The 25,332-nt window shown below is 37.9% G+C and overlaps 1 protein-coding gene across 1 annotated transcript; it reads right to left on the bottom strand.

Moving 5' to 3' along the window:
• Nucleotides 1-23,653: 23,653 nt before the first annotated feature.
• Nucleotides 23,654-24,052, bottom strand: LOC129250241 (uncharacterized). The gene has a single exon (XM_054889877.1). It carries the CDS (start codon nt 24,050-24,052, stop codon nt 23,654-23,656), a length of 399 nt encoding a protein of 132 aa, XP_054745852.1.
• Nucleotides 24,053-25,332: the final 1,280 nt, after the last annotated feature.

Consider the following 25,332-nt stretch of genomic DNA (forward strand, 5'->3'; position numbering starts at 1 on the left):
AACATTTCCTTGAACAAATTTCCACATATAATTAATGTTTTCAAATGACATCTTTTGGTGCTGGAAAAATTATAACCGATAACTTCATGCCAACGTTCAAGGTAATACATAAACTTCAACGTTCAACAACATTCGCTGACACACCTAATGAATCACTAGATTTTATGGACACAAATTATGGCTTTTTTCAGATTCAAGGGCAAGCATATCACTTAATAGGTTCATTACTACCACTACCCAATCAAGAGTCAAAATTTTTGCAAATTTATTTCATTAATGACGATGAACTTGAAGCACGGTGTGCATTTTCCAGAAATATAAACAGTCATTATGAGAGAGTTACAAGATTTATTACACACACACAATGATTTGGTGCAAAGTTTTAAAACAACAATCGAAAGATTGTCATCTGATAATCATAAAATTAAAATTGATGCAAATAAAATGCCTGCCGGCGAACATCGTGGAAGATACAATCAACCAGCTTCAAGCAACGAGGTTGCAATTGTTATATCTGGAGATGAATTTCAACCAAGAGATATTGTTTTGCAAAGAAGAAATGATACACTGCAACGTGTTAATGAAACGCATCGAAAATATGATGCATTATAATATCCTCTTATGATCTGTCGTGGTGAAGATGGTTATTCGATTGAAATAAAACAAATAAATCCAGCAAATGGTCAAGAAACAAATAAAACTGTAAGCGCAATGAATTATTATGCATACAGAATCATGATAAGAGAAAATCAAGAGAATCACATTTCAAAATGTCGTAAATTATTTCATCAGTATATTGTTGACATGTATGCGAAAATAGAAACAGAACGATTGAATTACATTAGATTCAACCAAAGAAAATTACGCTGTGACGAAAACATACATTTACGAGATGCAATTAACAACGATACCAACGTTAATAACATTGGTCAAATGGTAATATTACCTTCATCGTATACAGACAGTCCAAGGCATATGAATGAATACGCCCAAGATGCAATGTGTTATGTCAGAAATTATGGTCGACCCGACTTATTCTTAACTTTCACATGCAATCCGAAAAGGGATGATATTAAGAATCATTTATATACTGGGCAATCAGCTACTGATAGGCATGACATTACTGCAAGAGTGTTTAGACGAAAGCTACAGTCTCTAATGGATTTCATTGTAAAACATAAAGTTAACGGAGATGTATGCATATTTTGATTTGGTTAAAACAAAAACTAACCACAGATAAAATTTATCATATTATATGTGCTGAAATTCCAGATATAAATGAAGATCCAGAATTACATATTACTGTAACCAAAAACATGATTCATGGACCGTGTGGTACGTTAAATCAAAATTCTCCATGTATGGTTGATGGTAAATGTTCGAAAAACTACCCAAGGCAATTAATTGCTGAAACAATGACTGGAAATGATGGATGTGGAGATCGATAACCGTTGAATAGTTCCGTATTCCAAATTATTATCGAAAACATTTAACTCACATATAAATGTTGAATATTGTAACTCCGTAAAATCCATCAAATACATATGCAAATATATCAATAAAGGAAGTGACATGGCAGTATTTGGAGTTGTAAATCGAAATGATGAAATTACTAATTACCAAATGGGAAGATACATTGTAGCAACGAAGCAGTTTGGAGAATATTATCATTTCCGATTCATGATCGCCATCCAGCTGTTATTCATTTGTCAGTCCATTTAGAAAATGAACAAAGTGTTTATTTCACTGAAAATACTGCTCAACAAATGGCCGAACGACCACCAGCAACAACACTGACTGCATTTTTCAACTGATGTGAAACAGATTCATTTGCAAGAACATTGCTTTATTCAAATGTTCCTAAATTTTATAATAGGACTATGAATAAGTTCGTGCGGTTTTACAACAGATGGCGTAACTTGATTATTATTCCATCGATCCACATTTCCAAACATTCGTTGGAGAGCTACTGTCGTAAGGCACAAACGTCAGTATAAGTTTTTTATTTGAAGCGTAAACAACAATATTTTTACCACACTTGAAAATGTCGAATTTCGTGCCAAATAATGTGTTTTTGCGGGGAATTCTTCTTCATTATTTTAATATGAAGAAAAAAGCAGCCGAAAGTCATCGTATCTTGGTGGAAGTTTATGGTGAGCATGCTCTAGCTGAGCGAACGTGCCAGAAGTGGTTTGCACGCTTTAAAAGTGGTGATTTTGGCTTGGAAGACGAAGAACGCGAGGGTGCGCCGCCAAAGTTCATGGATACCGAATTGGAGGAATTGCTCGATCAAGATCCGGCTCAAACGCAAGAAGAGGTTGCAAAAACTTTGGGAGTTGATCAATCAACCATTTCCAAACGTTTAAAAGCCATGGGAATGATCCGAAAGGTAGGCCATTGGGTGCCGTATGAATTGAAGCCAAGAGACGTTGAACGCCGTTTTATGGCATGCGAACAACTGCTTCAACGGCACAAAAGAAAGGGTTTTTTGCATCGAATTGTGACTGGCGATGAAAAGTGGGTCCATTACGACAATCCAAAACGTCGGGCAACGTATGGATACCCTGGCCATGCTTCAACATCGACGTCGGCGCAGAATATTCATGGCCTGAAGGTTATGCTGTGTATCTGGTGGGACCAGCTGGGTGTTGTGTATTATGAGCTACTGAAACCGAATGAAACGATTACGGGGGATGTCTACCGACGACAATTGATGCGTTTGAGCCGAGCACTGCGAGAAAAACGGCCGCAATACGCCGATAGACACGACAAAGTTATTTTGCAACATGACAATGCTCGGCCACATGTTGCACAAGTGGTCAAAACATACTTAGAAACGCTCAAATGGGATGTCCTACCCCACCCGCCGTATAGTCCAGACCTTGCGCCATCCGATTACTATCTCTTCCGATCGATGCAACATGGCCTGGCTGACCAGCACTTCCGTAATTACGATGAAGTCAAAAAATGGATCGATTCGTGGATTGCGGCAAAACCGACCGAATTTTTCACAAAGGGAATCCGTGAATTGCCAGAAAGATGGGAAAAAGTAGTAGTAAGCGATGGACAATACTTTGAATATTAAATTTGTAACCATTTTACGTCAATAAAGTTTCAAATTTCGAAAAAAAACCGCACGAACTTATTCATAGTCCTACATAATCCTACTTACTTGGAATGCATCATCAAGGTCCTGGGTACGAAGGGAACGAGGAATACCTGTAGATGGATATCCAGGTGTTCATTTGGGTGATGCAATCGGACGACTTTACACTGTGCATGCAAGTAAAGTGGAATGTTTCTATTTACGTTTACTCTTAGTTGATATTCCCGGCCCAAGATCATTCGAAAGTTTGAAACGAGTTATTGGTCATCTTTGTTGTACTTATCAGCAAGCATGCAAAGAATTGAATTTGCTTGAAAATGATAATCAGTGGGATGCAACTCTTATGGATGCATGTGCAGTAAGTTCTCCACACCAAATAAGAACACTATTTGCCATCATTATTGCTACATGTTTCCAAGCAAACCCAAAAGAATTGTGGAGTACTTACCAAGAATACATGACAGAAGATATCCTACATCAAGTACGTCGCATTACTGCAAATCCAAATTTGAATTATACAGATGAATTATATAATGAGGCATTAATTAAAATCGAAGACTTTTGCCTGATGATTGCAAATAAAACTCTGAGTGAGTTAGGTATGATCGCACCAAATCGTCCGATGCATGATGCCTACAATGCAGAATTAAGACGTGACAAAGAATATGATCGAAATGATCTGAACACATTTGTAACAACAAACCTACCAAAATTAAACACAGAACAAAGGCAGGCATATGACACAATTATAGACAATTTTGCAAATGAAAGAAGAGGAATATTCTTCTTAGATGCACCAGGTGGGACTGGAAATACGTTTTTGTTGTCGTTAATTTTGGCCACCATTCGATCACAGAATAATATTACATTGGCTTTGGCATCATCTGGAATAGCGGCAACTTTATTGGACGGCGGTCGCACTGCACATTCTGCATTAAAGTTACCATTAAATATGCAAGTAAATGAAGAACCAACTTGCAACATTTCTAAAAATGCTGGAGTGGGAAAGGTTTTACAAACATGTAAAATTATTTTATGGGATGAATGTACGATGGCTCATAAAAAATCACTGGAAGCCTTAAATAGAACACTGAAAGATTTTCGAAATAACACAAACATATTTGGTGGTGCACTAATTCCATTGGCCGGTTATTTTCGACAAACTTAACCTGTTATTCCCAAATCAACAGCAGCTGATGAATTGAGAGCGTGCCTTAAATCTTCTAATCTGTGGAGATATGTTCAAAAACTCACATTAACTACTAATGTTCGTGTGCAGTCTTAGAATGATCCAACAGCTGCTAAATTTTCCGAACATTTGTTGCAAATTGGAAATGGACGAAAGCCAATTATAAGAATACAGGCATGATCACACTTCCAACTAATTTTTGTACCGTAACAGAATCAAGAGTACAATTAGTGCAAAATGTATTCCCAAATATTGCACAAAACTATCGAAATCAAGATTGGCTAAGCGAGAGAGCTATATTAGCTGCCAAAAATGTCGATGTCAATGAAATCAATGCCAGTATTTTGACTCAAATTCCAGGGGAAGTTGTCACCTATAAATCAATTGATTCAATCACTAACCCCGACGATGTAGTGAATTATCCAATTGAATTTTTGAATTCACTTAATTTGCCTGGCTTGCCACCACATCGTTTGCAATTGAAAGTCGGCGCAGTGATCATTATGTTGCGAAATATCAATCAGCCGAAACTATGCAATGGGACAAGATTAGCAGTGAAACGAAGCAATGTAACTGAAGCAACAATTTTGAAAGGCAAATTTAAAGGTGAAGATGTTTTGATTCCGCGCATTCCAATGATTTCAACAGATTTGCCTTTTGATTTTGAGCGACTTCAATTTCCCATTCACCTTGCTTTTGCTATTACAATCAATAAGTCTCAAGGTCAAACACTTCAATTATGTGGAATTGACCTAACTTATCCATGCTTTGGACATGGGCAACTGTATGTAGGATGTTCTCCAGTAGGGAAACCATCGTTACTTTATATTTATTCACCGCATGAAAATAAAACCAAAAATTTTGTGTATCAGAAGGCTTTAGAATAAGTTGTTAGTTTACAATCATAAAAATCACTAAAATAAATAAATCACTAAAATAAATAAAACACTGTTATTAGAATAAGTCACAAAAAAATGGCCGAGCATGAATCAAATGATGAAACAAGAAAAAAACAAAGAACACTTTTCATTTATATTTTTCTTTCACCCAGCGAAGCGGGTGAGTGTCCGCTAGTGTACATATAAACATCCACTCATTGGAAATTCGCATACATGCACACATACACACATAGTCAATCCCTACAAGACAGCTGACTATCATATTAGCACTCATATTATCATCATCACTATCATCATCCAACTACACATTTTTGTTCTAACCATGGGAAAGTTCTGATAGTTTCCCCTTGTCGGTGTGATATTCTATCTCTCTTTTACCAATAGAAATTTCTTATAACTGAAAAATATATCTGCTTTGCTCTAAACTACTCATTTTCGTCATCAAAAAGTAATCAGCACAAACTCCTCAATAACTCCTCATTAAAAAGTAATCAGGCTGATGAGTTTCGTTAAATTCTTTTATTTAGAAATTATAAAATTTATATTTTTCATTGAGATTAGAACTCACGAATTTTCAATATTCTTTTGTTTACATTAAAAAGTTGTACACACAAATTCGGTGTTTCATCCACTGAGATTGGAACTCTCGAGTCTTAAATCCTTAGCCAAGCACGTACTCGCTCGGCTATAACAACTGTTCAACAAACACAGCTAAATTTCACACTAGAACCTTTTTCAGAGCACCACATTATTTCCTTAAAATTAATCAACACTGATGAGAAAAGCTCCTCATTTTCGTTGAAAAGTAATTAGACTGCGGAGTTTACTTAAAATGTTTTATTTAGAAATTATAAAATTTATATTATTGTGTTTTCATTGAGATTCGAACTCACGAATTTTCAATACTTTTTTGTTTTCATTAAAAAAAATTTTTTCACACCAATTCGGTGTTTTGTCCACAGGGATTCGAACTCACAAATTCTCAAGTCTTAGCCAAGCATCTACTCGCTCGACTATAACAACTATGAAACAAAGACAGCTAAATCTCACACTAGAGCTGTTTTCAGAGCAGCCACATTATTTCGTTAAAATTAATCAACACTGATGCCTTGGCGTTTAAAGTACAGTAGATATATTTTTCACTTATATAAAATTGCTATTGGTAAAAGAGAGATAGAAGTCACACCGAACAGGGGAAAAGAATATCAAATGAAATATTTGATTTCCCCATTAAAAAATGTTGTATATGCTATTCTGATAATGAGCATGTATTAGAGACTATAGTCCAGTCAAAAGAGACGAAAAAAATAGCCAACTTCATAATTTTAGGAGGATGCGAGTTTATGGTTTTATTATGTAAAGCCCATCACTGTGAACTTAAATTTGAGTTTTCGGGGTCGGGGGTTGTGTCCCGCGGCCGCCATCTTGGAAATAAGGGTGCAACTAGTTTTTGCGATTATCTCGTGAATTTCGAAAGTTACGAAAATTTTGTAAAATACTTTTTTGTAGATAATAATATTATCTACAACTTTCATTCAAAACTTTTTTTTGTAAAATTAATAATAAAAAAGTTATAAACAAAATTACGCGAAAAATTAAGGGATCAATTGTTTTAAAGCGTAATAACTTCTTTTTTATAGATTTTATGCAAAATATACTTTAGAGCTTTTTTATAGAGCATTCTTTTGTGAACATTTTTGTCTATTAGTTTTTTCCGCTATCTTTATTTAGTCGTATGATTTTGAGCTGCTAAGCGGAGCAACCAACACATTAGCGAAGCGCGTACATGATTACACAGGCCGACAAAATTTAACCAACATTCAGACCCAGAAACCAGACTATATATTTCCGAAGGTTTATGATGCGCTGAATCCAAATCTGGCCTCAGAATTGCTCTATCTGCTCTGGTTTTCGAGATATCCTAACCTAAAAGTGCAAAAAACTCCATTTTTGCCCATATTTGAGGTTATGTACCCTTGCAGATGTTTTGTTTTACCAAAATTAAAGGATGGCATCTTTAAATACAAGCCTTCTTTTTTCAAATGGCGTTTTGTTTGCTCAAATATCATTTTTTTTCGCAGAGATATCGCATTTTGAAATTTTCATGTTTCTAAATTTTCCTACACCTGAAAATCGATTAAGATAACATAGACATGATATAGTCGATTACTAATTTTCTTGAATTGAGTCTTATTTTTCTTAAAATTTTGTCTCACACCATAAGTGTGTCACACACAGCCCTAACCCCTAGAAACCACCCCTATCATACCGCGAGCAGGCTAACCCACTTAACCGCAAGCAGGCTTACCCACAAACTCCAAATTTACATACTATTAATCCATATATATCAGGCCCTCAAGCCCAAGAAAATTAGTAATCGACTATATCATGTCTATGTTATCTCAATCGATTTTCAGGTGTAGGAAAATTTCGAAACATGAAAATTTCAAAATGCGATATCTCTGCGAAAAAAATGATATTTGAGCAAACAAAACGCCATTTGAAAAAAGAAGGCTTGTATTTAAAGATGCCATCCTTTAATTTTGGTAAAAGAAAACATCTGCAAGGGTACATAACCTCAAATATGGGCAAAAATGGAGTTTTTTGCACTTTTAGGTTAGGATATCTCGAAAACCAGAGCAGATAGAGCAATTCTGAGGCCAGATTTGGATTCAGCGCATCATAAACCTTCGGAAATATATAGTCTGGTTTCTGGGTCTGAATGTTGGTTAAATTTTGTCGGCCTGTGTAATCATGTACGCGCTTCGCTAATGTGTTGGTTGCTCCGCTTAGCAGCTCAAAATCATACGACTAAATAAAGATAGCGGAAAAAACTAATAGACCAAAATGTTCACAAAAGAATGCTCTATAAAAAAGCTCTAAAGTATATTTTCCATAAAATCTATAAAAAAGAAGTTATTACGCTTTAAAACAATTGATCCCTTAATTTTTCGCGTAATTTTGTTTATAACTTTTTTATTATTAATTTTACAAAAAAAAGTTTTGAATGAAAGTTGTAGATTATATTGTTATCTACAAAAAAGTATTTTACAAAATTTTCGTAACTTTCGAAATTCACGAGATAATCGCAAAAACTAGTTGCACCCTTATTTCCAAGATGGCGGCCGCGGGACACAACCCCCGACCCCGAAAACTCAAATTTAAGTTCACAGTGATGGGCTTTACATAATAAAACCATAAACTCGCATCCTCCTAAAATTATGAAGTTAAATCCTCTTTTGACTGGACTACTAATAAAATACTTGTAAATGTGTTGGAATTTTAGTCAAAAGTGCTCAGCACTGTCTTCCCAGCAAGAAGAGTCCCGGTCACGTGACCGGTCACGTTTGTTAAGAGCGTTGGGAAAATCGTGCCAAAAACTTTGTGTACGTGTGATTTTCTATCCCTTTCATACATATGGATTCGTTTCAGTGCCAGTTTCATATAAACGTAGCGACGAACAAAATAACTTTTAGGTCAGTACCGGCAGCATAGCGGGATAGCCGAGCGGCTAGCAATGTGAGCTTACGATCCAAAATCCTTGGTTCGAATCACAAAGAAAAATTTTTTTTTATACATTTATTTTATTTTGTTTTATGATATGTCTATGAGGAGATTTTTTTCATGGCAGAAATACACTCGGTGTTTTGCCATTGCCTGCTGATGGGCGACCGCTATTAGAAAAATGTTTTCCTTAATTTTGGTGTTTTCACCGAGATCCGAACTGACGTTCTCTCTGTGAATTCTGAATAGTAGTCACGCACCAACCCATTCGGCTACGGTGTTTGTTTACTTTGACTGATGCAAAAATGAGGAAAAATATATGAATAAAGTTTGCTTACTGCTTACACATTTGCCAAAGGTTGACAATTTGATTCTCGGCCTACTTTGATCTTTTTGACTTATTGCTTTGACAGCCACTTGTCGTTTTTTTTTTGTTCTTTTTCTATTGATGCAAAAATGAAAAAAATATATGAATAAAGTTTGCTTACTGCTTACACATTTGCCAAAGGTGACGGAGAATAAAAAAAAGTCGTTTTTCAAACAAATACGAGTGCATATGTTTTGTAACATACAAAAAAGTGTAATTGGGTTAGAGTTTCGGTCACGCAGGTTTTGCTGGGTTGTAGGGATGTTACTGACTATTGCACTCTAATTCTCTTTTGGTCTGATAAATCTTTCGTTTGTACATAAATAGGATGCATGTCAATAAATTTTACGTATTAATCTCTTAAATCAAGCAACTCGGTACATTTTTTTGGTTCGCAAGTAGTTTCGCAAGCGTATATGCATATACAGGATACATCCATCGCTACGCATAAAAAGGTTTTACATGTACGCATATATTTGGCTTTGGGAGTTTTTTCTACTGTGCACTGAATATCTTTCAGTCTCATCCTCCAAGAAAAAAGCTTTTTGGATCAAACATTGTTGCGTCCAACGTGGGGCTCGTGTATATCCTGCATAAAGTGAGACGCGAACTCCGTCATTATCCAACGGCTGGGGCAATAAAACCAATCAACCAGTTCGCTAGAGCAACAACAACAATCAACTCATTCGCATCTATACATCACATCGATTTACTGTTGCTGCAATTCACCTCGTGCTAGCAGTTATTTCCCACCGTGGATTTTTTGGTTCTTATTTTTTGCAGGCACACAAAACAAAAAAAAACTCGCCACTTTAGAGGGTCGAATTCACCGCTCATTGGAAACGTATGTATATATCATTAAAATAAATACAATTTTTGTTTTAACAAGTCGCGTGTCAATTGCGTGAACTGTTGTCATAACGGCTAACTTGCATTTTTCGCGCCTACTAGCGGACCGCTGCGCTGATAACACTAGTCGTTAGCATCGCTGCTGTTCTTTCATCGCTGCATTCGCTGCTCTCGCGCATTGAAGTTGCGTTTTTGTGCAGTTTTTCGTGCTGTGTTTTGCCGCTGCCTGCGTCTACATTTGACCACCAGCACATCAGTCAGTAACCTAGTAGGAATTTTTTCGTAATATCACATTGTTGTCTAGCAGCCATATCTCTTGGTGAATGCAAGCGTAAGCGTTCCAACATAAAGCGCAACATTTCTCGTATTAAATCGATAGTCGAAGCGGTAAGGAGGTCAGATAATAAACTCTTCAATGCTGAGCTTCAGTGTCGACTAGGTATATTAGAATCTTACTTCAAGCAGGCCTTGTCCGTCTTAGCTGATATTGAAGAATTCAATCCCGCTGACAACGGCCGCGCAGACCTGGAAGACAGGTGCATGGCATTCAAGCAGAGTATCCAAGCGAAACTTGGAGAAGACCTCTACACTACAGTACACTACCCCGAAACTTCATCAGAAATAACTGTGACGCCCTCGTCGCATCTGCTAAGATTGTTATTGCCAACATTTAGTGGCAATTATACAGAGTATAAAAATGTTATCACTTCATGTACCCAGATTATTGGCCGTGAACTAAGGCTGTCAAACATCAAGTAATTTAATTATCTTTTAGCGTGCTTAAAGCGACCCGCGCAGAAACTATTAAGGCATTCCAAGTCACTAGTGAAAACTATCCGAAGGCTTTGGATAGGCTTAAGGAACGGTTTGACAATCCAAAGTTGATTTTTTTGGAAGGTATTGCCTCAGTGTTCACACTTCCGGACACTCAACAGCTGCGCAGCCTAGTAAACAAGGCATGGACAATTTTCAGCTTGTTGGAGTCGGACGGTACAACTGCAAACATCGCACAATCAATGTTAATCTACATTGTGATGGACATGTGCGCTCAGCAAACCAGAAACAAATGGAACTAGTGTTTTGACTACAAATCGCTTCCAACTTGGTCATAATGCACTCAAGTCGGAAAACGGCATTGCCAGTTCCTACACTTATGCGAGTCATCGTCACAACGCAAACTCGAGTCTGACAAGCAAAATCGCAATCAAAGTTTTTCATTTGCTATCACTAACCCTAATTGTATTGTTTCTTTCAGCTCCAACCATAAAGTCGTCGGTTGCTTGAAGTTTAAGGAGATTAATACAAATCAACGCTTTGATTTCATCAGGAAGCATGATCTGTGCATCAACTGCTTAGGCAATGGTCATGCAATCACTGCCCGTCCAAAAATTGCTGTCGCTCTTGCAATCGAGCACACCATACCCTGCTGCATCATGAGAATGCATCCCAATCCATTCAAACAACACAAGTGTATGTTCCCGCAATCCAGACCGACTTGGCAGATTTCAGCACTAGAAACGGCAGAAACCCACTCACACATGGGGGTGATTCTCGCAATGGCTATGGTCCTGGTAAAGGATGCTACAGGTATATATAAGTTGGGCCGAAGTCTACTAGAATCATGTTCTCAACTAAACTTCATCAGTGATGATTTTGCGCAAAAACTTCGCCTTCGTCGTGAAAAACATCATGCGGCATTCGTAGCATTGAAGGCTCGCTAACCGCTATTTATAGTCTTAAGACAGGTATGACCATGACCATCAAATCGCGCACTTCAGCCTTTCAACTGTCGCTTCAATTTGGAATACCCTCGCACATAGCATACCAGCCAGATTCCGAAATCGACAAGTCCAGTTGGAGCAGGCCAGCCAACACCAAATTAGTAAACGAGGTGTTTTTTAAGACCCGGCGTATGGACCTATTGTTAGGAACAAAGGCCTTCAGCTTTCTCAGTTTCAGATCTGCGCACGTACCAGCTGAACACTGTGACATGTGGAACAGCTTTGGCTCCATACCATGCGATACGCGGCCTACACTATCTGGCAGACCAACATACGACAGAGTTTCCGATCGGCGCTTCAGCAATAAAATCATCTGTTCGACGACATGTTATGTGGTGCCGACGAAGTAAACAATTACACACACTCCGCCGTGGGCAGTTTCCAATATCGAAATCGCACTCAAATCACCGAGACTTTAATGAAGGTCAAGCAACAAAGGAGCTTCATATTAACGACGAATTTGTGACTAGTGCATTAGGAGGAACATGGCATCAACGCAGCGAAGTATATTCGTTCGGCTTTAGCACGAAACAACAATACGATTCGGCTACAAAGCGGACAATATTGTCTATTGCCTCATCGCTGTTCGATCAACTTGGCTTGTTGTTACCGCTGATAATCACTGCCAAGATCATTCTCCAAGAGTTATGGTTATTGAAGCTCGATTGAGACGTGTCTGTACCTCGGCACCTACAACAAGCCTGGACGAACTGGTTAGCATCTTTAAACTCGATTTCGTCACTCATAGTACCTTGTTATTGCTTGCAACCAATACTGCCCAACTGCAGAACTCAAAGCGTCGAATTGGTTTTACGGTCCAGATTTTCTGCGTCAGGATCAGGCCAAATGGCCGAACCAAAGTACATCCTGTTGACCTCGACGAAGACGTCATCAATTTGGAAAAGCACAAAACGACGCTCACCATGATGAAGGAGACAAACTATAGTCTTGATATCATCAACGGCATTAGTTCGTATGCCCATTGCTTACGCCTAGTCGCCTGGTTATTTAGATTCCAATACTTGCCAGAAAGAAGGCAACGTTCACTGCCACTTCACCATCGCCTGACAAATTGTGATGCACTTCACACTGCTTAATATGGAACATTCAACAGCATCACTTCTCCGAAGACTTTCGGTTGGTAAAGAAAAATCGGTTTTTGAAAAGTAATTTAAATTTTTAACTCTATTTATAGACACTTCAACAGGATTCGATCTCATCAATGCTGGAGGTCGCCTGTACTACACCGAGTTACCAGACGGCCAAAAACACTCATTGCTTTTGCCCAGTAATTCACATTTCACTTTGACGTATGTACGGCATCTACATCTTCGCAATTACCATGCAGACCCAACAGCTTTAGTCGCCTTGACCCGGCTTGAGTACTGGTTTATCAACGCAGAAGATTTGGCTCGACGCGTCGTTCGTTCGTGTGTGCATTGCGTTCGATATAAGCCCACCATGTTGCCGCAAGTCATGGGAAAATTACTAATAGAGCGTCTCCAACCAGCACGACCATTCGAATGCTGCGGTATCGACTTGTGCGGCCGAATAAGCCCTTACTTCCGAGTGCGAGAGAAAACGCCTACCAAATCATACTTGGCGGTATTTGTTTGGCTTGTCACTAAAGCGGTTCATATTGAGTTGGCTTCGGACTTGTCCACGAAAGCATTTCTGAACGCTCTAGAATGTATTGGTGGTCGGCGAAAGATGCCGTGCCACGTTTTCTGTGACAACGCCACGAATTTTGTAGGAGCATCCAACCATTTGCAAGAGGTCAAACAATTTGTGTTGAAGCACGAAACCCAGAATGAAATCAACAAATTTTGCTGGTCCGATTTTGTTAATTTTCATTTTATTCCACCCAGTTTACCGCATTTTGGCGGCCTCTGGGAAGCAACAGTCAAGACGCAAACGGACTGCTAGTTATATCGCACATTGGCTAATACAACACTACCATCTGAAAATCTGAACACTGTAGCCGTAGAGATAGAGGCCATATTAACTCTCGCCGCTATCATCGAATCCCAATGGCTTCGAAGCACTCACTGCTGGACATTTTTTGGTCGGGTCATCGCTACGCGCTACGCGCCCTAACCGAACGCTCACTCGAAGAGAGAAATATTTCGAATTTGGATCGGTACGAGACGATCACGGCTATAAAGCAACGTTTTTGGCGTCGCTGATCTGCAGACTATATCAATGAACTGCGCTCACGAAATAAGTGGACAACACCTACACCCAATCACCCCAACGGTGGAAGCTTGGTGGCGTTGAGTCCATCGTTCGGGGACGAGATGGTAATTTTCGGGTGGTGCCGCTCCGCGCTACTAATGTGACCTGCTACCGACCTATACACAAACTTACCTCTCTGCCAGTGTCATGAAAGTGGATCCTTTCAACGGGGCCGGGAGGTTGGATCATCCGTTTCTTCATCAAATTCTTTATCTCGATATCTGAGATCTCATTAATTTGCTGCAAGAAAGGCTTACCAAAAGAGCGGAGTCGTGCCCTAGCTAGCATCAGACATTCACATAAGTAGTGGGAAAGACTTTCCTTCGCCCCTTCCGCTTGACGCAGATGGGATTGAAGGGGAGGTTGAGTCTGGCTGCATGCTCCCCTACTTTCCAATGACCTGTAAAGGTTGCACTGATGCGTGAGAAGTTTGGCCGAGAGCATCCTAACAGATCATTTGTCCTTTGGATTTTGTATGACGGCCATGTGTTTTTTGTTGTAATACATGTAGTTATTTGCTTCCATTTTCTTTCGGCTAAAGCATGATAGTGTGAAGCAGTGGATGCTTTTAATGTGTTAAGTGGGGTGGAGACTGCCACTGCCTCTGCTATTTCTAGTGTCGAACCTTTTCTTGCTAGCTCAAACCCTATCTCATTGCCCCGTATGTTCCTGTGACCAGGAACCCATACCAGAGTGATTTCAAGCCAATGACTAAGCAATTCCAGCTCGCACCTACACTGCAAGACTAGTTTGGATGAAATGGAGTTAGAGTATAAGGCCTTTATAGCTGCTTGACTGTCTGAGAAGATAGCTACTCTTGCACCAACTTCCTTGTAGAGTTTATTGATTTGCATGTCTCTCTGATTGCTAACAGTTCTGCCTGGAATACGCTGGCATAGTGTAATCAAATAATTTATATTAATTCTTTTACATTTCTTTATTTTTACTTCAAGCTGGGCATCTAGCTTGTAAAGCAATTGTTTTATTTCTGATTTCTTACATACTACGTACAAGCGTTTTTATAGGGATTTTAGTCAATGCAAATCAATAATAATTTTTCGGTGTTTACTTATGTAATATGATTCTAGCATTCACGCGCCGAACATAAAAGAATTACGTTAGCTATGTTTGCATTTAATTTCAAGTGTAATGAACCTTTTTTAAGAAATATGATATTATTTAAACGGCACAGCAAAGTGAATGCATAAGTGGACAATAAATTATTTTAAAACCAAAACAAAACAATAAATGTTTATGAATATTAATGTTAAGGAATATCCGACTTATAATCATACTACACCTCTCTTCTTCAGAAGAATGCTCATACAACTTTTTTTTTTGTATGAACATTCTTTTACATTGAATTGTTAAAATAAAAATATGTACATAAGAGTAATCTTAATTTTATATAATACATATATATGTATATATTGTATTAATTTTCTAAGTTTAGACGCGTCTTTAAAACTACTTATTGTTGATAAATCTTAAGCCTATTTTTGTAAACTATTTGTTCTTTTAAAGATAACTTATCGACTATAGTAACATTATTTTTATTATCTATTGCTTTAATGGTATAAGGCCCACAATATTGGGGTTCCAGTTTATGGGCCACTTCATTCCTAAGTAAAACTAAATTGCCTATGCTAAAATTGTAATCTAAACTATTTTTATCGTAAAATGTTTTTTGCTTAATTTTAGCTATGTCTATCATATTGCGAGCTCTTTTATGTGCTACTTCTAGCCTAAATCTTACTTCTCTAGCGTAGTTATCTATGTTATATAATGGAGTAATTTGGTCTACATTTGTGAACTGCTGAAACATGTTTGGTGTTTTTCCAAAAACTAATTCATACGGACAATAGTCATGTACTGTAGAAGGAGTGGTGTTAAAACAGTATGTGAAGTATTGTAGCCACTCATCCCAGTCGTTTTTGTCAATCGATATGTAAGATCTTACGTATTGATTGAAAGTTTTATGTGATCTTTCTATTACTCCTAGTGTTTGGTGGTGGTAATCAGTTGAATTAAGTTTCGCTATTTTTAGCAATTCACATAGCTCTGTTAGTATTGAATTTTTGTATTCTGTACCCATGTCCGAAATGAACGTCTTCATTGGACCGTAGGTAAGAATAAACTTTTCAAATATTGCTTTCGCTGTCTTGGCATTTTTGTCTTGGATGGGTATCGTGACTAAATATTTTGTCATGTCGCATATTATTGTGACTGCATAAGTATTGCCATTAATTGTTGTAGGTAGTGGGCCTATTGTGTCTACAAAAACTGTATCAAATGTACCTGTAGGTGTTGGTGTTATAGTCATTGGGCTTTTTAAATGCTTTGTTATTTTGGTTTTTTGGCTTTTAATTTTCATAAGTGTTCTGAAAATTCCGCAATGACCGCCTTCTATAGGGTCATCGGTATCTTTTTAGAATGTCCATTACAGTTTTAGCATCATTAATGTGGGTCACCTCATTCAGTAGCGCTACTTTTACTTTATTTAATATCATATTACCCTTATTTTTAAAATCATTAATCGAGACAAATTCGAAAATTTTCTCGCTAGGTGCCACTTGTAAATTATTAATGCCATATTTGTCGGCCACTTCGTCGAGCCTAGAGAAGAATTGTCCTAAGTCAATTTTCCCATTAATATATAAGTCATCAATTTTTATATATGCCATTATGGATTTTCCTCGTTTGATGTAACATCGTGTGGGTGTAATCTTTAATTTATTGTATTTCCTGACGTCAGTGTTATTAATTGGGACATATATTTTGGGCTTATCATATGTTTTACTGTGCTGCTGTGTAGTTGGACTGCTGTTATTTTTCGACATTGATCTAGTCACTATTTTATATATATTTTGATTTTTTTCATTTATTCCTTTTAAGTCATTGATTGTAATGCGAGACAAAGCGTCCGCAACGTGATTATCTTTTCCTCTAAGATATTCTACTACGAACTCATACTCTTCTAAATCAAGTCTCATTCGTGTTAGTTTTGAACTTGGATTCTTCATTGAGAACAGGTAAGACAGGGGTCTGTGATCGGTTCTAACTAAAAACTTTGTACCATAGATATAAGGTCTGAAATGAGTTATTGCCCAGTGCATGGCAGCTAACTCTTGTTCAATTGTCGACTTGTTGCTTTCTCCTTTTGTGAAACTTTTGGAGGCATATGCTACTGGTAAATGTTTTCCTTCATATTCCTGAGTAAGTACTGCACCACACGCGTATTTGCTTGCGTCTGTTGTTAAGCAAAATGGTTTTTTAAAGTCGGGATATTGTAACAATGTAGGACTCATTAATGCCCTTTTGAGGTACACAAATACATCATTGCATTCTTTTGTCCATTCGAAAGCAACTCCCTTTTTTGATAACCTTGTTAGGTGTCTTGAATATTCAGCGAAGTTTTTAATAAACCTGTGGTAGTAGTTGCAAAAAGCGACGAACCTTTTTGCACTATCTCCGTCTGTGGGTGTAGGATAATTTTTTATTACCGAGTACTTATTGTCGTCTGGAAGTATCCCCTTGTTTGTACATTTATGCCCGAGGTAGGCTACTTCATGCATAAAAAATGAACATTTTTCAGGGTGTAATTTTAGATTATGTGTTCTACATAAATCGAAAACATTTTTCTAGTTTGAAAGAATATGTTTTTCAGAGCAACCAAGGACTACTAAGTCATCCATATATAAGAAAGCTTGCTCTGGTTTTAAACCACTGAAAGCAATTGTCATCATTCTTTGGAATGAATTAGGTGCTACCTTTAAGCCATATGGTTGAAAAAGATGTTAAATTTCTTGAATTTTTATCAAGTTCTATTTGATGAAATCCAGTCATTAGATCGAGATATGAAAAATACTTTGCCCTTCCGAGTTGGTCTAAAATGTCATCTATTCTCGGTAACGGGAATTTATCTGCAATTCATTTTTTGTTGATTTGTCTGTAGTCGATTACTAATCTCCATCTTTTTTCAACTGAGTTCGGTAGAGACTTTTTTGGTACCAATAGTATTGGACTATTGTATTCTGAAAATGAAGGTTTGACTATTTTGTCTTCTATAAGTTTGTTTACTTGTCTCTCAATTTTATCCTTACGTGTGTGGGGTATACGGTAGTTCTTTATGTATACCGGCTGTTTGTCTTTAACCATTAACTTTTGCTTATAAAAATTATTTGTTGTTATTGTTTCTGTTTCTAACCCAAATATGTCACTGTATTCGGAACATAGGTTTGTCAATTGTTTTTCATATGTTTTAGGAAAATTTTTTCTCAATTTGTTGAGAATATCCGTTTTTCTTTGTGCATTACCTGTGTCATTGTTTATTATGTCGTAATCAGAAACATTTTCAGTTAAAATGTTGCTTTGCTTTAAAAATACTGTATTATAATTTGTATTTAAAATGCGGATATAGGCGTTGTCAGATTTTACCAAGGTATTGGCTATAAATATTCCAGGGTGTGGTTCTTGATTTGGAATCAGTGCTTCATCCAAGGTATTAGGTAAGTTTATTTTTCGTATAACTTCTGACCTTGCGGGAATAGTTATTTCGTCGTTACATGTTGTTGTTATTGGTATTTCTATAATTTGTGTTAAATTGTCTGGTCTCAGAATTAGAGCATCGTAATTTTGAGCAAAGTCTAATACACAATTGAATTTTTTCATGAAATCCATGCCTATTATACCATCACATGGGATTGGAAAGTTATCTGGGATAACGTGAAATTTATGTGGAATTAAAAAGGTCGTAAATTTTAAATCAAAAAATATTGTACCAATAGAACTGATTTTGCCTTGCCCTATACCGCTTAATACTGAAATGCTGTAATGTGTTTTGTGTTTATTTTTTTAAAAATGGATTTATTGAATTTTAAGAGTGATATATCTGCACCAGTATCTACAAGTAGTGTAATGTTTGTATTTAAATCTGCTATTTTAAGTTGTACAAAAATGCTAAAGTTAAGGTTAAGCGTATGTATCTTAGAGGCGTAGATTAGTTTTCCGAGTTGTTTTCGTCCGATTGGGCAACTCGTACATTGTGTGGCATGTTCCGCTTGAAATTTGGTCTGCCTTGTCGGTAACGATTTCTATTTTGATTATTATTCCCTAAATTATCAAAATTTGGACGATTTTGATTTCTGGAGAAGTTGTTTCTTCTTTGGAACCTTCCATTTCTTGCAAATCGTCCATTGAATGGTCGTTGACCAAAATGTAGTATTTTGTTTTGTTGTCCTGTAGCTTCAGTACAGCTACCAATGAATTTGCTTATCGCATCGTTCATATTTGTAAAATGGCCAGCTTCCATTATTAATTTGACCTTTTCAATTGTGCAGTTTTTGGTCAATGCTTTTACTGCAGTTTGTGTCGAGTATCTGCTTGCAAGTTCTGCCGACAATCCATCTGTGATATAGGCACTTTCTAAGGTTTTTGTAAGAGCTTCTATCTCATTACAATAACTATTAGGTGGTTTGTTGTTCTGTCTGATACTCATTATTTTTGCAGCTAATACTTCTACCGATTCTCCTTTAACTGACCTGTTAAGTTTTGTAATTATTTCAGAAATTGTTTTTTCTGTGTCTATGAGATTTCTGGCATTCCCTTTTAATTTTGTTTTTATGAGTGAAACAGCAACAGTTTCGTGCTCACCCTTGATCACTTCAACTAATTTTAAGGAATCTAAAAATGACCGTAAATTTTCTGGTTTACCATCGAATTCAGTCACTAGCTTTGCAGCCGTGCGGAGAAACTCCACAACTGTTTGTGTCATTTCGCCTTCTTCTTCTGATTCTATTTCTGAATTAATAATTGGACAATCTGTTTCCTCAGAAACTGTTTCAAGCTTTGTTACTAGATTAGCTGGTAGGTTTTCAATAATATTTATTGAAATTTTCTCATTAATCGAATGAGATACTTCTTGTTGAATGTTGTATTTGGCTAATACTTTTACTAATTGATCTCGTAGTTGCCAAAACATTATATGTCAAGAGCTTCTTTTTGATGATCTTTTGTAAGTCGCTCGAAATTTATATGAGTTAAATTTCTAATTGATTCTAATGCTAACACTAAATTTTCTAAATGTTTTTTAACTGTTTCCTGCTTTATTTGTATATTTTTATTAATGCATTTAAACGACTTTTTAAAATTTTCTTTTTCTATAAGTAAAGTTTTATGAATTTCGGACCATTTATTCATTATATTTTGTCTAACTCATTAGACATTAGCATATAATTTTAATGCTTATATCAATAAGGTTATTACCGTGATTATAATTAAACAAATGTCGATATTCATTAAATTTAAGCCAGTATCAATGACAACTTCGTTTACTACATTGGCATTGGGTTTATCAACTTTCGATAAAGTTTTTCCCATAACTGAAAAATTAGCTATTGGGAACCTTATACCGTAAATCAAATAATTTATAAATTTTGTGTTTGTATTTTATTTTTTTTAAACGACAATGTGTGCATAAACATTTTGAAAAAATTTTTTGTTTGTATTAAATGAAAATTTAAAAAAATTTTTTTTTTTTTGTTTTTTCTGCGAGCGGTTAACGCTTGTCAGCCTATACTGTCTGCGTAAAGCACGCACAGTTTTTTGTTTTGTATGTATTTGTAATTTATTTAATCTGCTTACGCTGTTGCAGCAGGAATTCCAACTTTGAAATGCGTTCCCAAATGGAGCAAGCCTGGTTCCAAGGTGGTGGTGGATGAGTGTTGACTTCTCGTAATAGATATCCAATCTCTCGTTTAATGCGCTGGGTATAGCCGCCTCTGCGCTTCGGCTTCTTTACGATTGGGATGACTATTTCGGCTGGTTTCTTTATTAGGTTATTTTTTCTTCAATACTCCTCAATGGAGATAGCTTTCGGCCCTTCTGTGGTCATTTATCTTCTGGTCTATTGGCCAGACCAGGAACTTCTACGCAGCTGGCAGATCTTATCGGCTGATCAATACCAAGACTTTGGAATTTTTTTTTTTTTTTTTTTTAATTTTGAGTGCTGAACAATACATCACCAGTGCAACTGGATTGCACTTTCCGCCACTTGTGCAAAAAAATCTTAGCACCAAGCTGGCAGGATCGCCATGTAATAAAATAATTTATATTCAAGCTGGGCATCTAGCTTGTAAAGCAATTGTTTTATTTCTGATTTCTTACATACTACGTACAAGCGTTTTTATAGGGATTTTAGTCAATGCAAATCAATAATAATTTTTCGGTGTTTACTTATGTAATATGATTCATAAAATAATTACGTTAGCTATGTTTGCATTTAATTTCAAGTGTAATGAACCTTTTTTAAGAAATATGATATTATTTAAACGGCACAGCAAAGTGAATGCATAAGTGGACAATAAATTATTTTAAAACCAAAACAAAACAATAAATGTTTGTGAATATTAATGTTAAGGAATATCCGACTTATAATCGTACTACAATAGTCAGGAAGACGAATTGACTGAGACAGGGTGAGTGGCTCCGAATGGAAGCCAGCTCCAACACCACAGTTCATCTTGGAACCATCGGTATAGATTTCGATATCGTATCTTCCAATCACCTTCCCTGTGCTCCATTCGGCTCTCGGTGGAAAACGTACCGTAAAGTCTTTCTTGAAGTTAAGGTCGCGGACAGGTAGTCTGATCTGTTTTTGAGCAGCGAGGGTCCCTGGAGGGGGATCTTACTGTGACCGTACGACCTTGATATCCAGCTTCCTATGTCTCTGAGTCTCGCCGCGCTGCAAGTAGCGATTGTTTTAATGTGTAAATCTAATGAAAACAGATGAGTTAGTACATTGAGCGCTTTAGTAGGACTGGTGCTAAGCGCTCTGTAGTTAAGATACACGCTGTTCCTTGTATCTTGTTCATCTTTGTTTTGTTGTATTTCTTTTCTGTTGCAGGCCCCCAAACTAGTGCCGCATATGTTAGTATTGCCCTGTGGCTGTGCAGGACCAATTGGTTAGTTTTGATTGGAGACCCCATTTTTTGCTTAACATTATCTTACACGTGTAAAGTGCTATATTCGCTTTCTTTACCCTGTACTTTACGTTGGACTTCCAGCTAAGTTTGGGGTCTAGGATAACACCTAGGTAATTTGCGTCTTGATTTAGCGAGAGACTAACGCCGTTTAGTTTTGGGAGATTAAAGTTTGGTATCTTGGTTTTCTAAGTGAATAGCATCAGTTCAGTTTTTCTCGAGTTTACACGTAAGCCACAGTCCGTGGCCCAATTGCTGAGTAATACCAGAGCTCCTTCCATAATCTCCCTGATTGTGGTTGGAAACATTTTTGAAACCATAAGCACTATGTCGTCCGCGAACGCCACTACTTTAATATTCCTTCGGTTGAATTTGGTAGGGATATTGTTGACAACTACTAAGCAGAGGGGATAAAACTCCTCCCTGAGGAGTTCCCCTGTTGACAGAGCGTTTTACCGTGCTGCTGCCAAACTCACCGATGGTTATTCTTTCGGTTTTCTATCCATTCATTGAGGCCTATGTTTGTACTTAACTTATTAAGAGCCTCAATTATGGATCTTGTGCAAACCTTGTTGAACGCTCCCTCTATGTCGAGGAAAGTCACTAGTGAGTATTGTTTGTATTCTGTGCTCCTCTCAATCGTACTTACAAGCTCATGAAGAGCTGTATCTGTAGATTTTCCATTGAGGTATGCATGTTGAGATGGCGAAACCGTTGTGTCTGTAATCTTCTCCCTGAGATAAACGTCCAACAATCGCTCGAGAGTTTTGAGAATAAAGGAGGATAAGCTGATGGGCCTGAAGTCTCTCGCTGTATCATGACCGCCTCCACCAGCCTTGGGGATAAAAATCATCTTAACCCTCCTCCAGCTTTTTGGAATATGTCCTAGCATAACGCTTTTTCTGAAAAAGACCTCCAGTCAAGGAATCGTCGTTTCTCGAGTGTTGCACAGCATGGCTGTGAATATTCCATCTGGGCAGGCTGCTTTGTATGGTTCAAAGTTTTTAATCGCCCATAAAATTCTAGTAGTATTACATGACAGGTTGGATGTTTGAACATTGTTACTATTCTTCTCAATATATTCTGTGTTACCTGGGAAATGTGTATTTATAAGATATTCTAGTGTGTCGGCCGAGGGTTTGGCCATTCTCCGTTATCTTTCTTCAAGAAGGAAGGGCAGGAGTTTTCTTTGATAGAAGCTTACCTAGTCTGGTCGTATATTTGCTTGATTCGATGGAGCTACAAAAATCTCTCCAAGCCTCTGTCCGAGCCTCTTTGATTGCTTTCTTGTATTTTTTAAGGCAATCTTTGTAGGGTCTGAAGTACTTGTGTTTGTAGCAGATATTGAAGATTTCTCTTGTCATTTTCCTGAGTTGACTTAAATCTTCATTCCACCAGATAGGATAGGTTGTGGCGGGATATGAAGGTTCGAGGAGCTGGCGGCGCCGGCTCATCATGTGGCATATACACCGATGCCAGGTATATTGCCGATTTCTGCAGCTCCACTTTCACCACAGCAAAGTCGGGAGTACTAAAAATAGAATACAGAAAAGCTGTTAGTGATTATGCACGATCGGAGCTTACTGTCTGCTTTATTGTGGAATATGTTGAAGTTGTTGTTGTATTGGAACCCTTCAACCTCATTGTCTCTGACCCAGGGCTCCTGTATAAATACAATGTCGATGGAAGACATCTAAGTTCTCTGTAGCACATTTTCGAGTGCTGCAGATTCACCTGTATGGCTCTAGGCATCGGGTTTGTTGTCGTCTTCAGCTAGGTACAGCTTTTCTAGCTGTATATTGCTGTCGACCTCATCTAGGTCATTCTTATTTTCATTGCTGTCTGCTTTGAAAATTTTCAGTTTGGCCTTTCGTAGACCAAGCCGCATCTTGTTATCCGATTTTTTTAGTATTGTATCATCGTTGACCTGTAGAACGAATGACATGCTGCTCTTTTGCGGTTTTTCTGCCTTCACGATTGCCCAGTCGTCTATCGGCACCGCAGGGTTGTGTGAGTTTAAGTATTTCAGCACATCTGCACCGCTTAAGTCCATCACAGGTAGCCAAATACGAGCGCGAGGAGGGCAAAGTATGTCCCTGGCCGGAATAAGCTTAAGCTTTGAGCCTTCCAGTGAGCTGCTCATCTCAACAAGGCATCTTTCTAGGACAAAGGTTGACCAGTTGTCGCCGCACTTGATTACCCTACAGCCTCTCAGTGCGCCTGCAAGGTCGAAGGAAGGAAGAGGTCCGCCCTGTGCTCCAACTATATGCTTGTCTAGCAAAAGCTTGGACAGTTTGGCCTCCACCTGCCCCCACTTCTGCAGGACTACTTTGCCGCTGTTAGAGGTTTCGTCTATCAGTGCATAGAGAAGCCCTCATAGTCCTTGACCACCTGCTGGTATTTTATTTTATCGGCCGCGTCACGTTCTTCAGTCGCTCCAGCGAGTTCATTCTTAGCAATCTTGCTGAGAATGAACCTCGCCTTCGTATAGCGAGACTTCAGGAGGCCACCCTCCGATTTAGGTTTTTTCGTGGCTTGACTCTCTCTCTCTGAGTGCCGTCTGCCGCCTTTTGCGATATTGTTGGTAGGTCTGTTTGATGTTGTTGCTTGCTTGGTAAGGGAATACTGTGGCTGGCCCTTACCTTACTCCTTCATTCTGTTTCTCACAGTTGCTTCACCTGGCTGCGTCAAGCTCCACAACCTATGAGTTTCGAGGGGAAGTAATGGTGTCCCCCGTGGCAGCACACCTTACCGCGGTAAGGCCACAGTTACTCTCAAAGGCGGCCAGGTATTCGATAGGGAAACTCCGTTCGCGATGCACATGTTTCAATTCGCTGCACCATTCAGCCCTCGGCACGATTCCAAGAACACCTTGGCTTGGGAATGTGTTGGTACGGTACTCTCCGTATAGATGGTTGGACGAATAGCACACGCGCCTTGTCGCAACCCTTGCGAATAGGTTGTTCGCCAATCCCTATACGGAGCTTCCCTCTTAGGACATGGTGGGTTAAATTCCTAAATAGAGTTGAACCTCCATTTAGGCCCCATCCCCGCGGCAAGGAGACCATCATGAAAGGGTTTGTATGGGCAATTTCGCTTTTTAGTTACGGATTGGGTGCTAAGCACGAAAAACTAGATCATATATTATATGATACTTATATGTGACCGCATTACTAGATGAGTTTTTTTGCATATGTTAGGAATTTGTTCCATATGTTTGTATATTTACTCTTGAATTTTTTATATGTGTGCAGATATGCATACGAGCTGTGTTGTGAGGCAGGTCAAGATTTTTTTCTGCCCACATAAATGTGGATGGTAGATGTTGTATGTATTCAACAGTAATGAATATACATAATACAATTACAAAGTACAACATATTGTCGAATACCAAATGTTGGATCACCCGTTATGCATTAAGCT

Source organism: Anastrepha obliqua, chromosome 6 (assembly GCF_027943255.1).
Source record: "Anastrepha obliqua isolate idAnaObli1 chromosome 6, idAnaObli1_1.0, whole genome shotgun sequence".
Lineage (NCBI taxonomy): Eukaryota > Metazoa > Arthropoda > Insecta > Diptera > Tephritidae > Anastrepha > Anastrepha obliqua.

Coding starts and splice junctions, on each gene's coding strand:
- LOC129250241 (XM_054889877.1), bottom strand. CDS start 24,052: ATGAGCAGCTCACTGGAAGGCTCAAAGCTTAAGCTTATTCCGGCCAGG.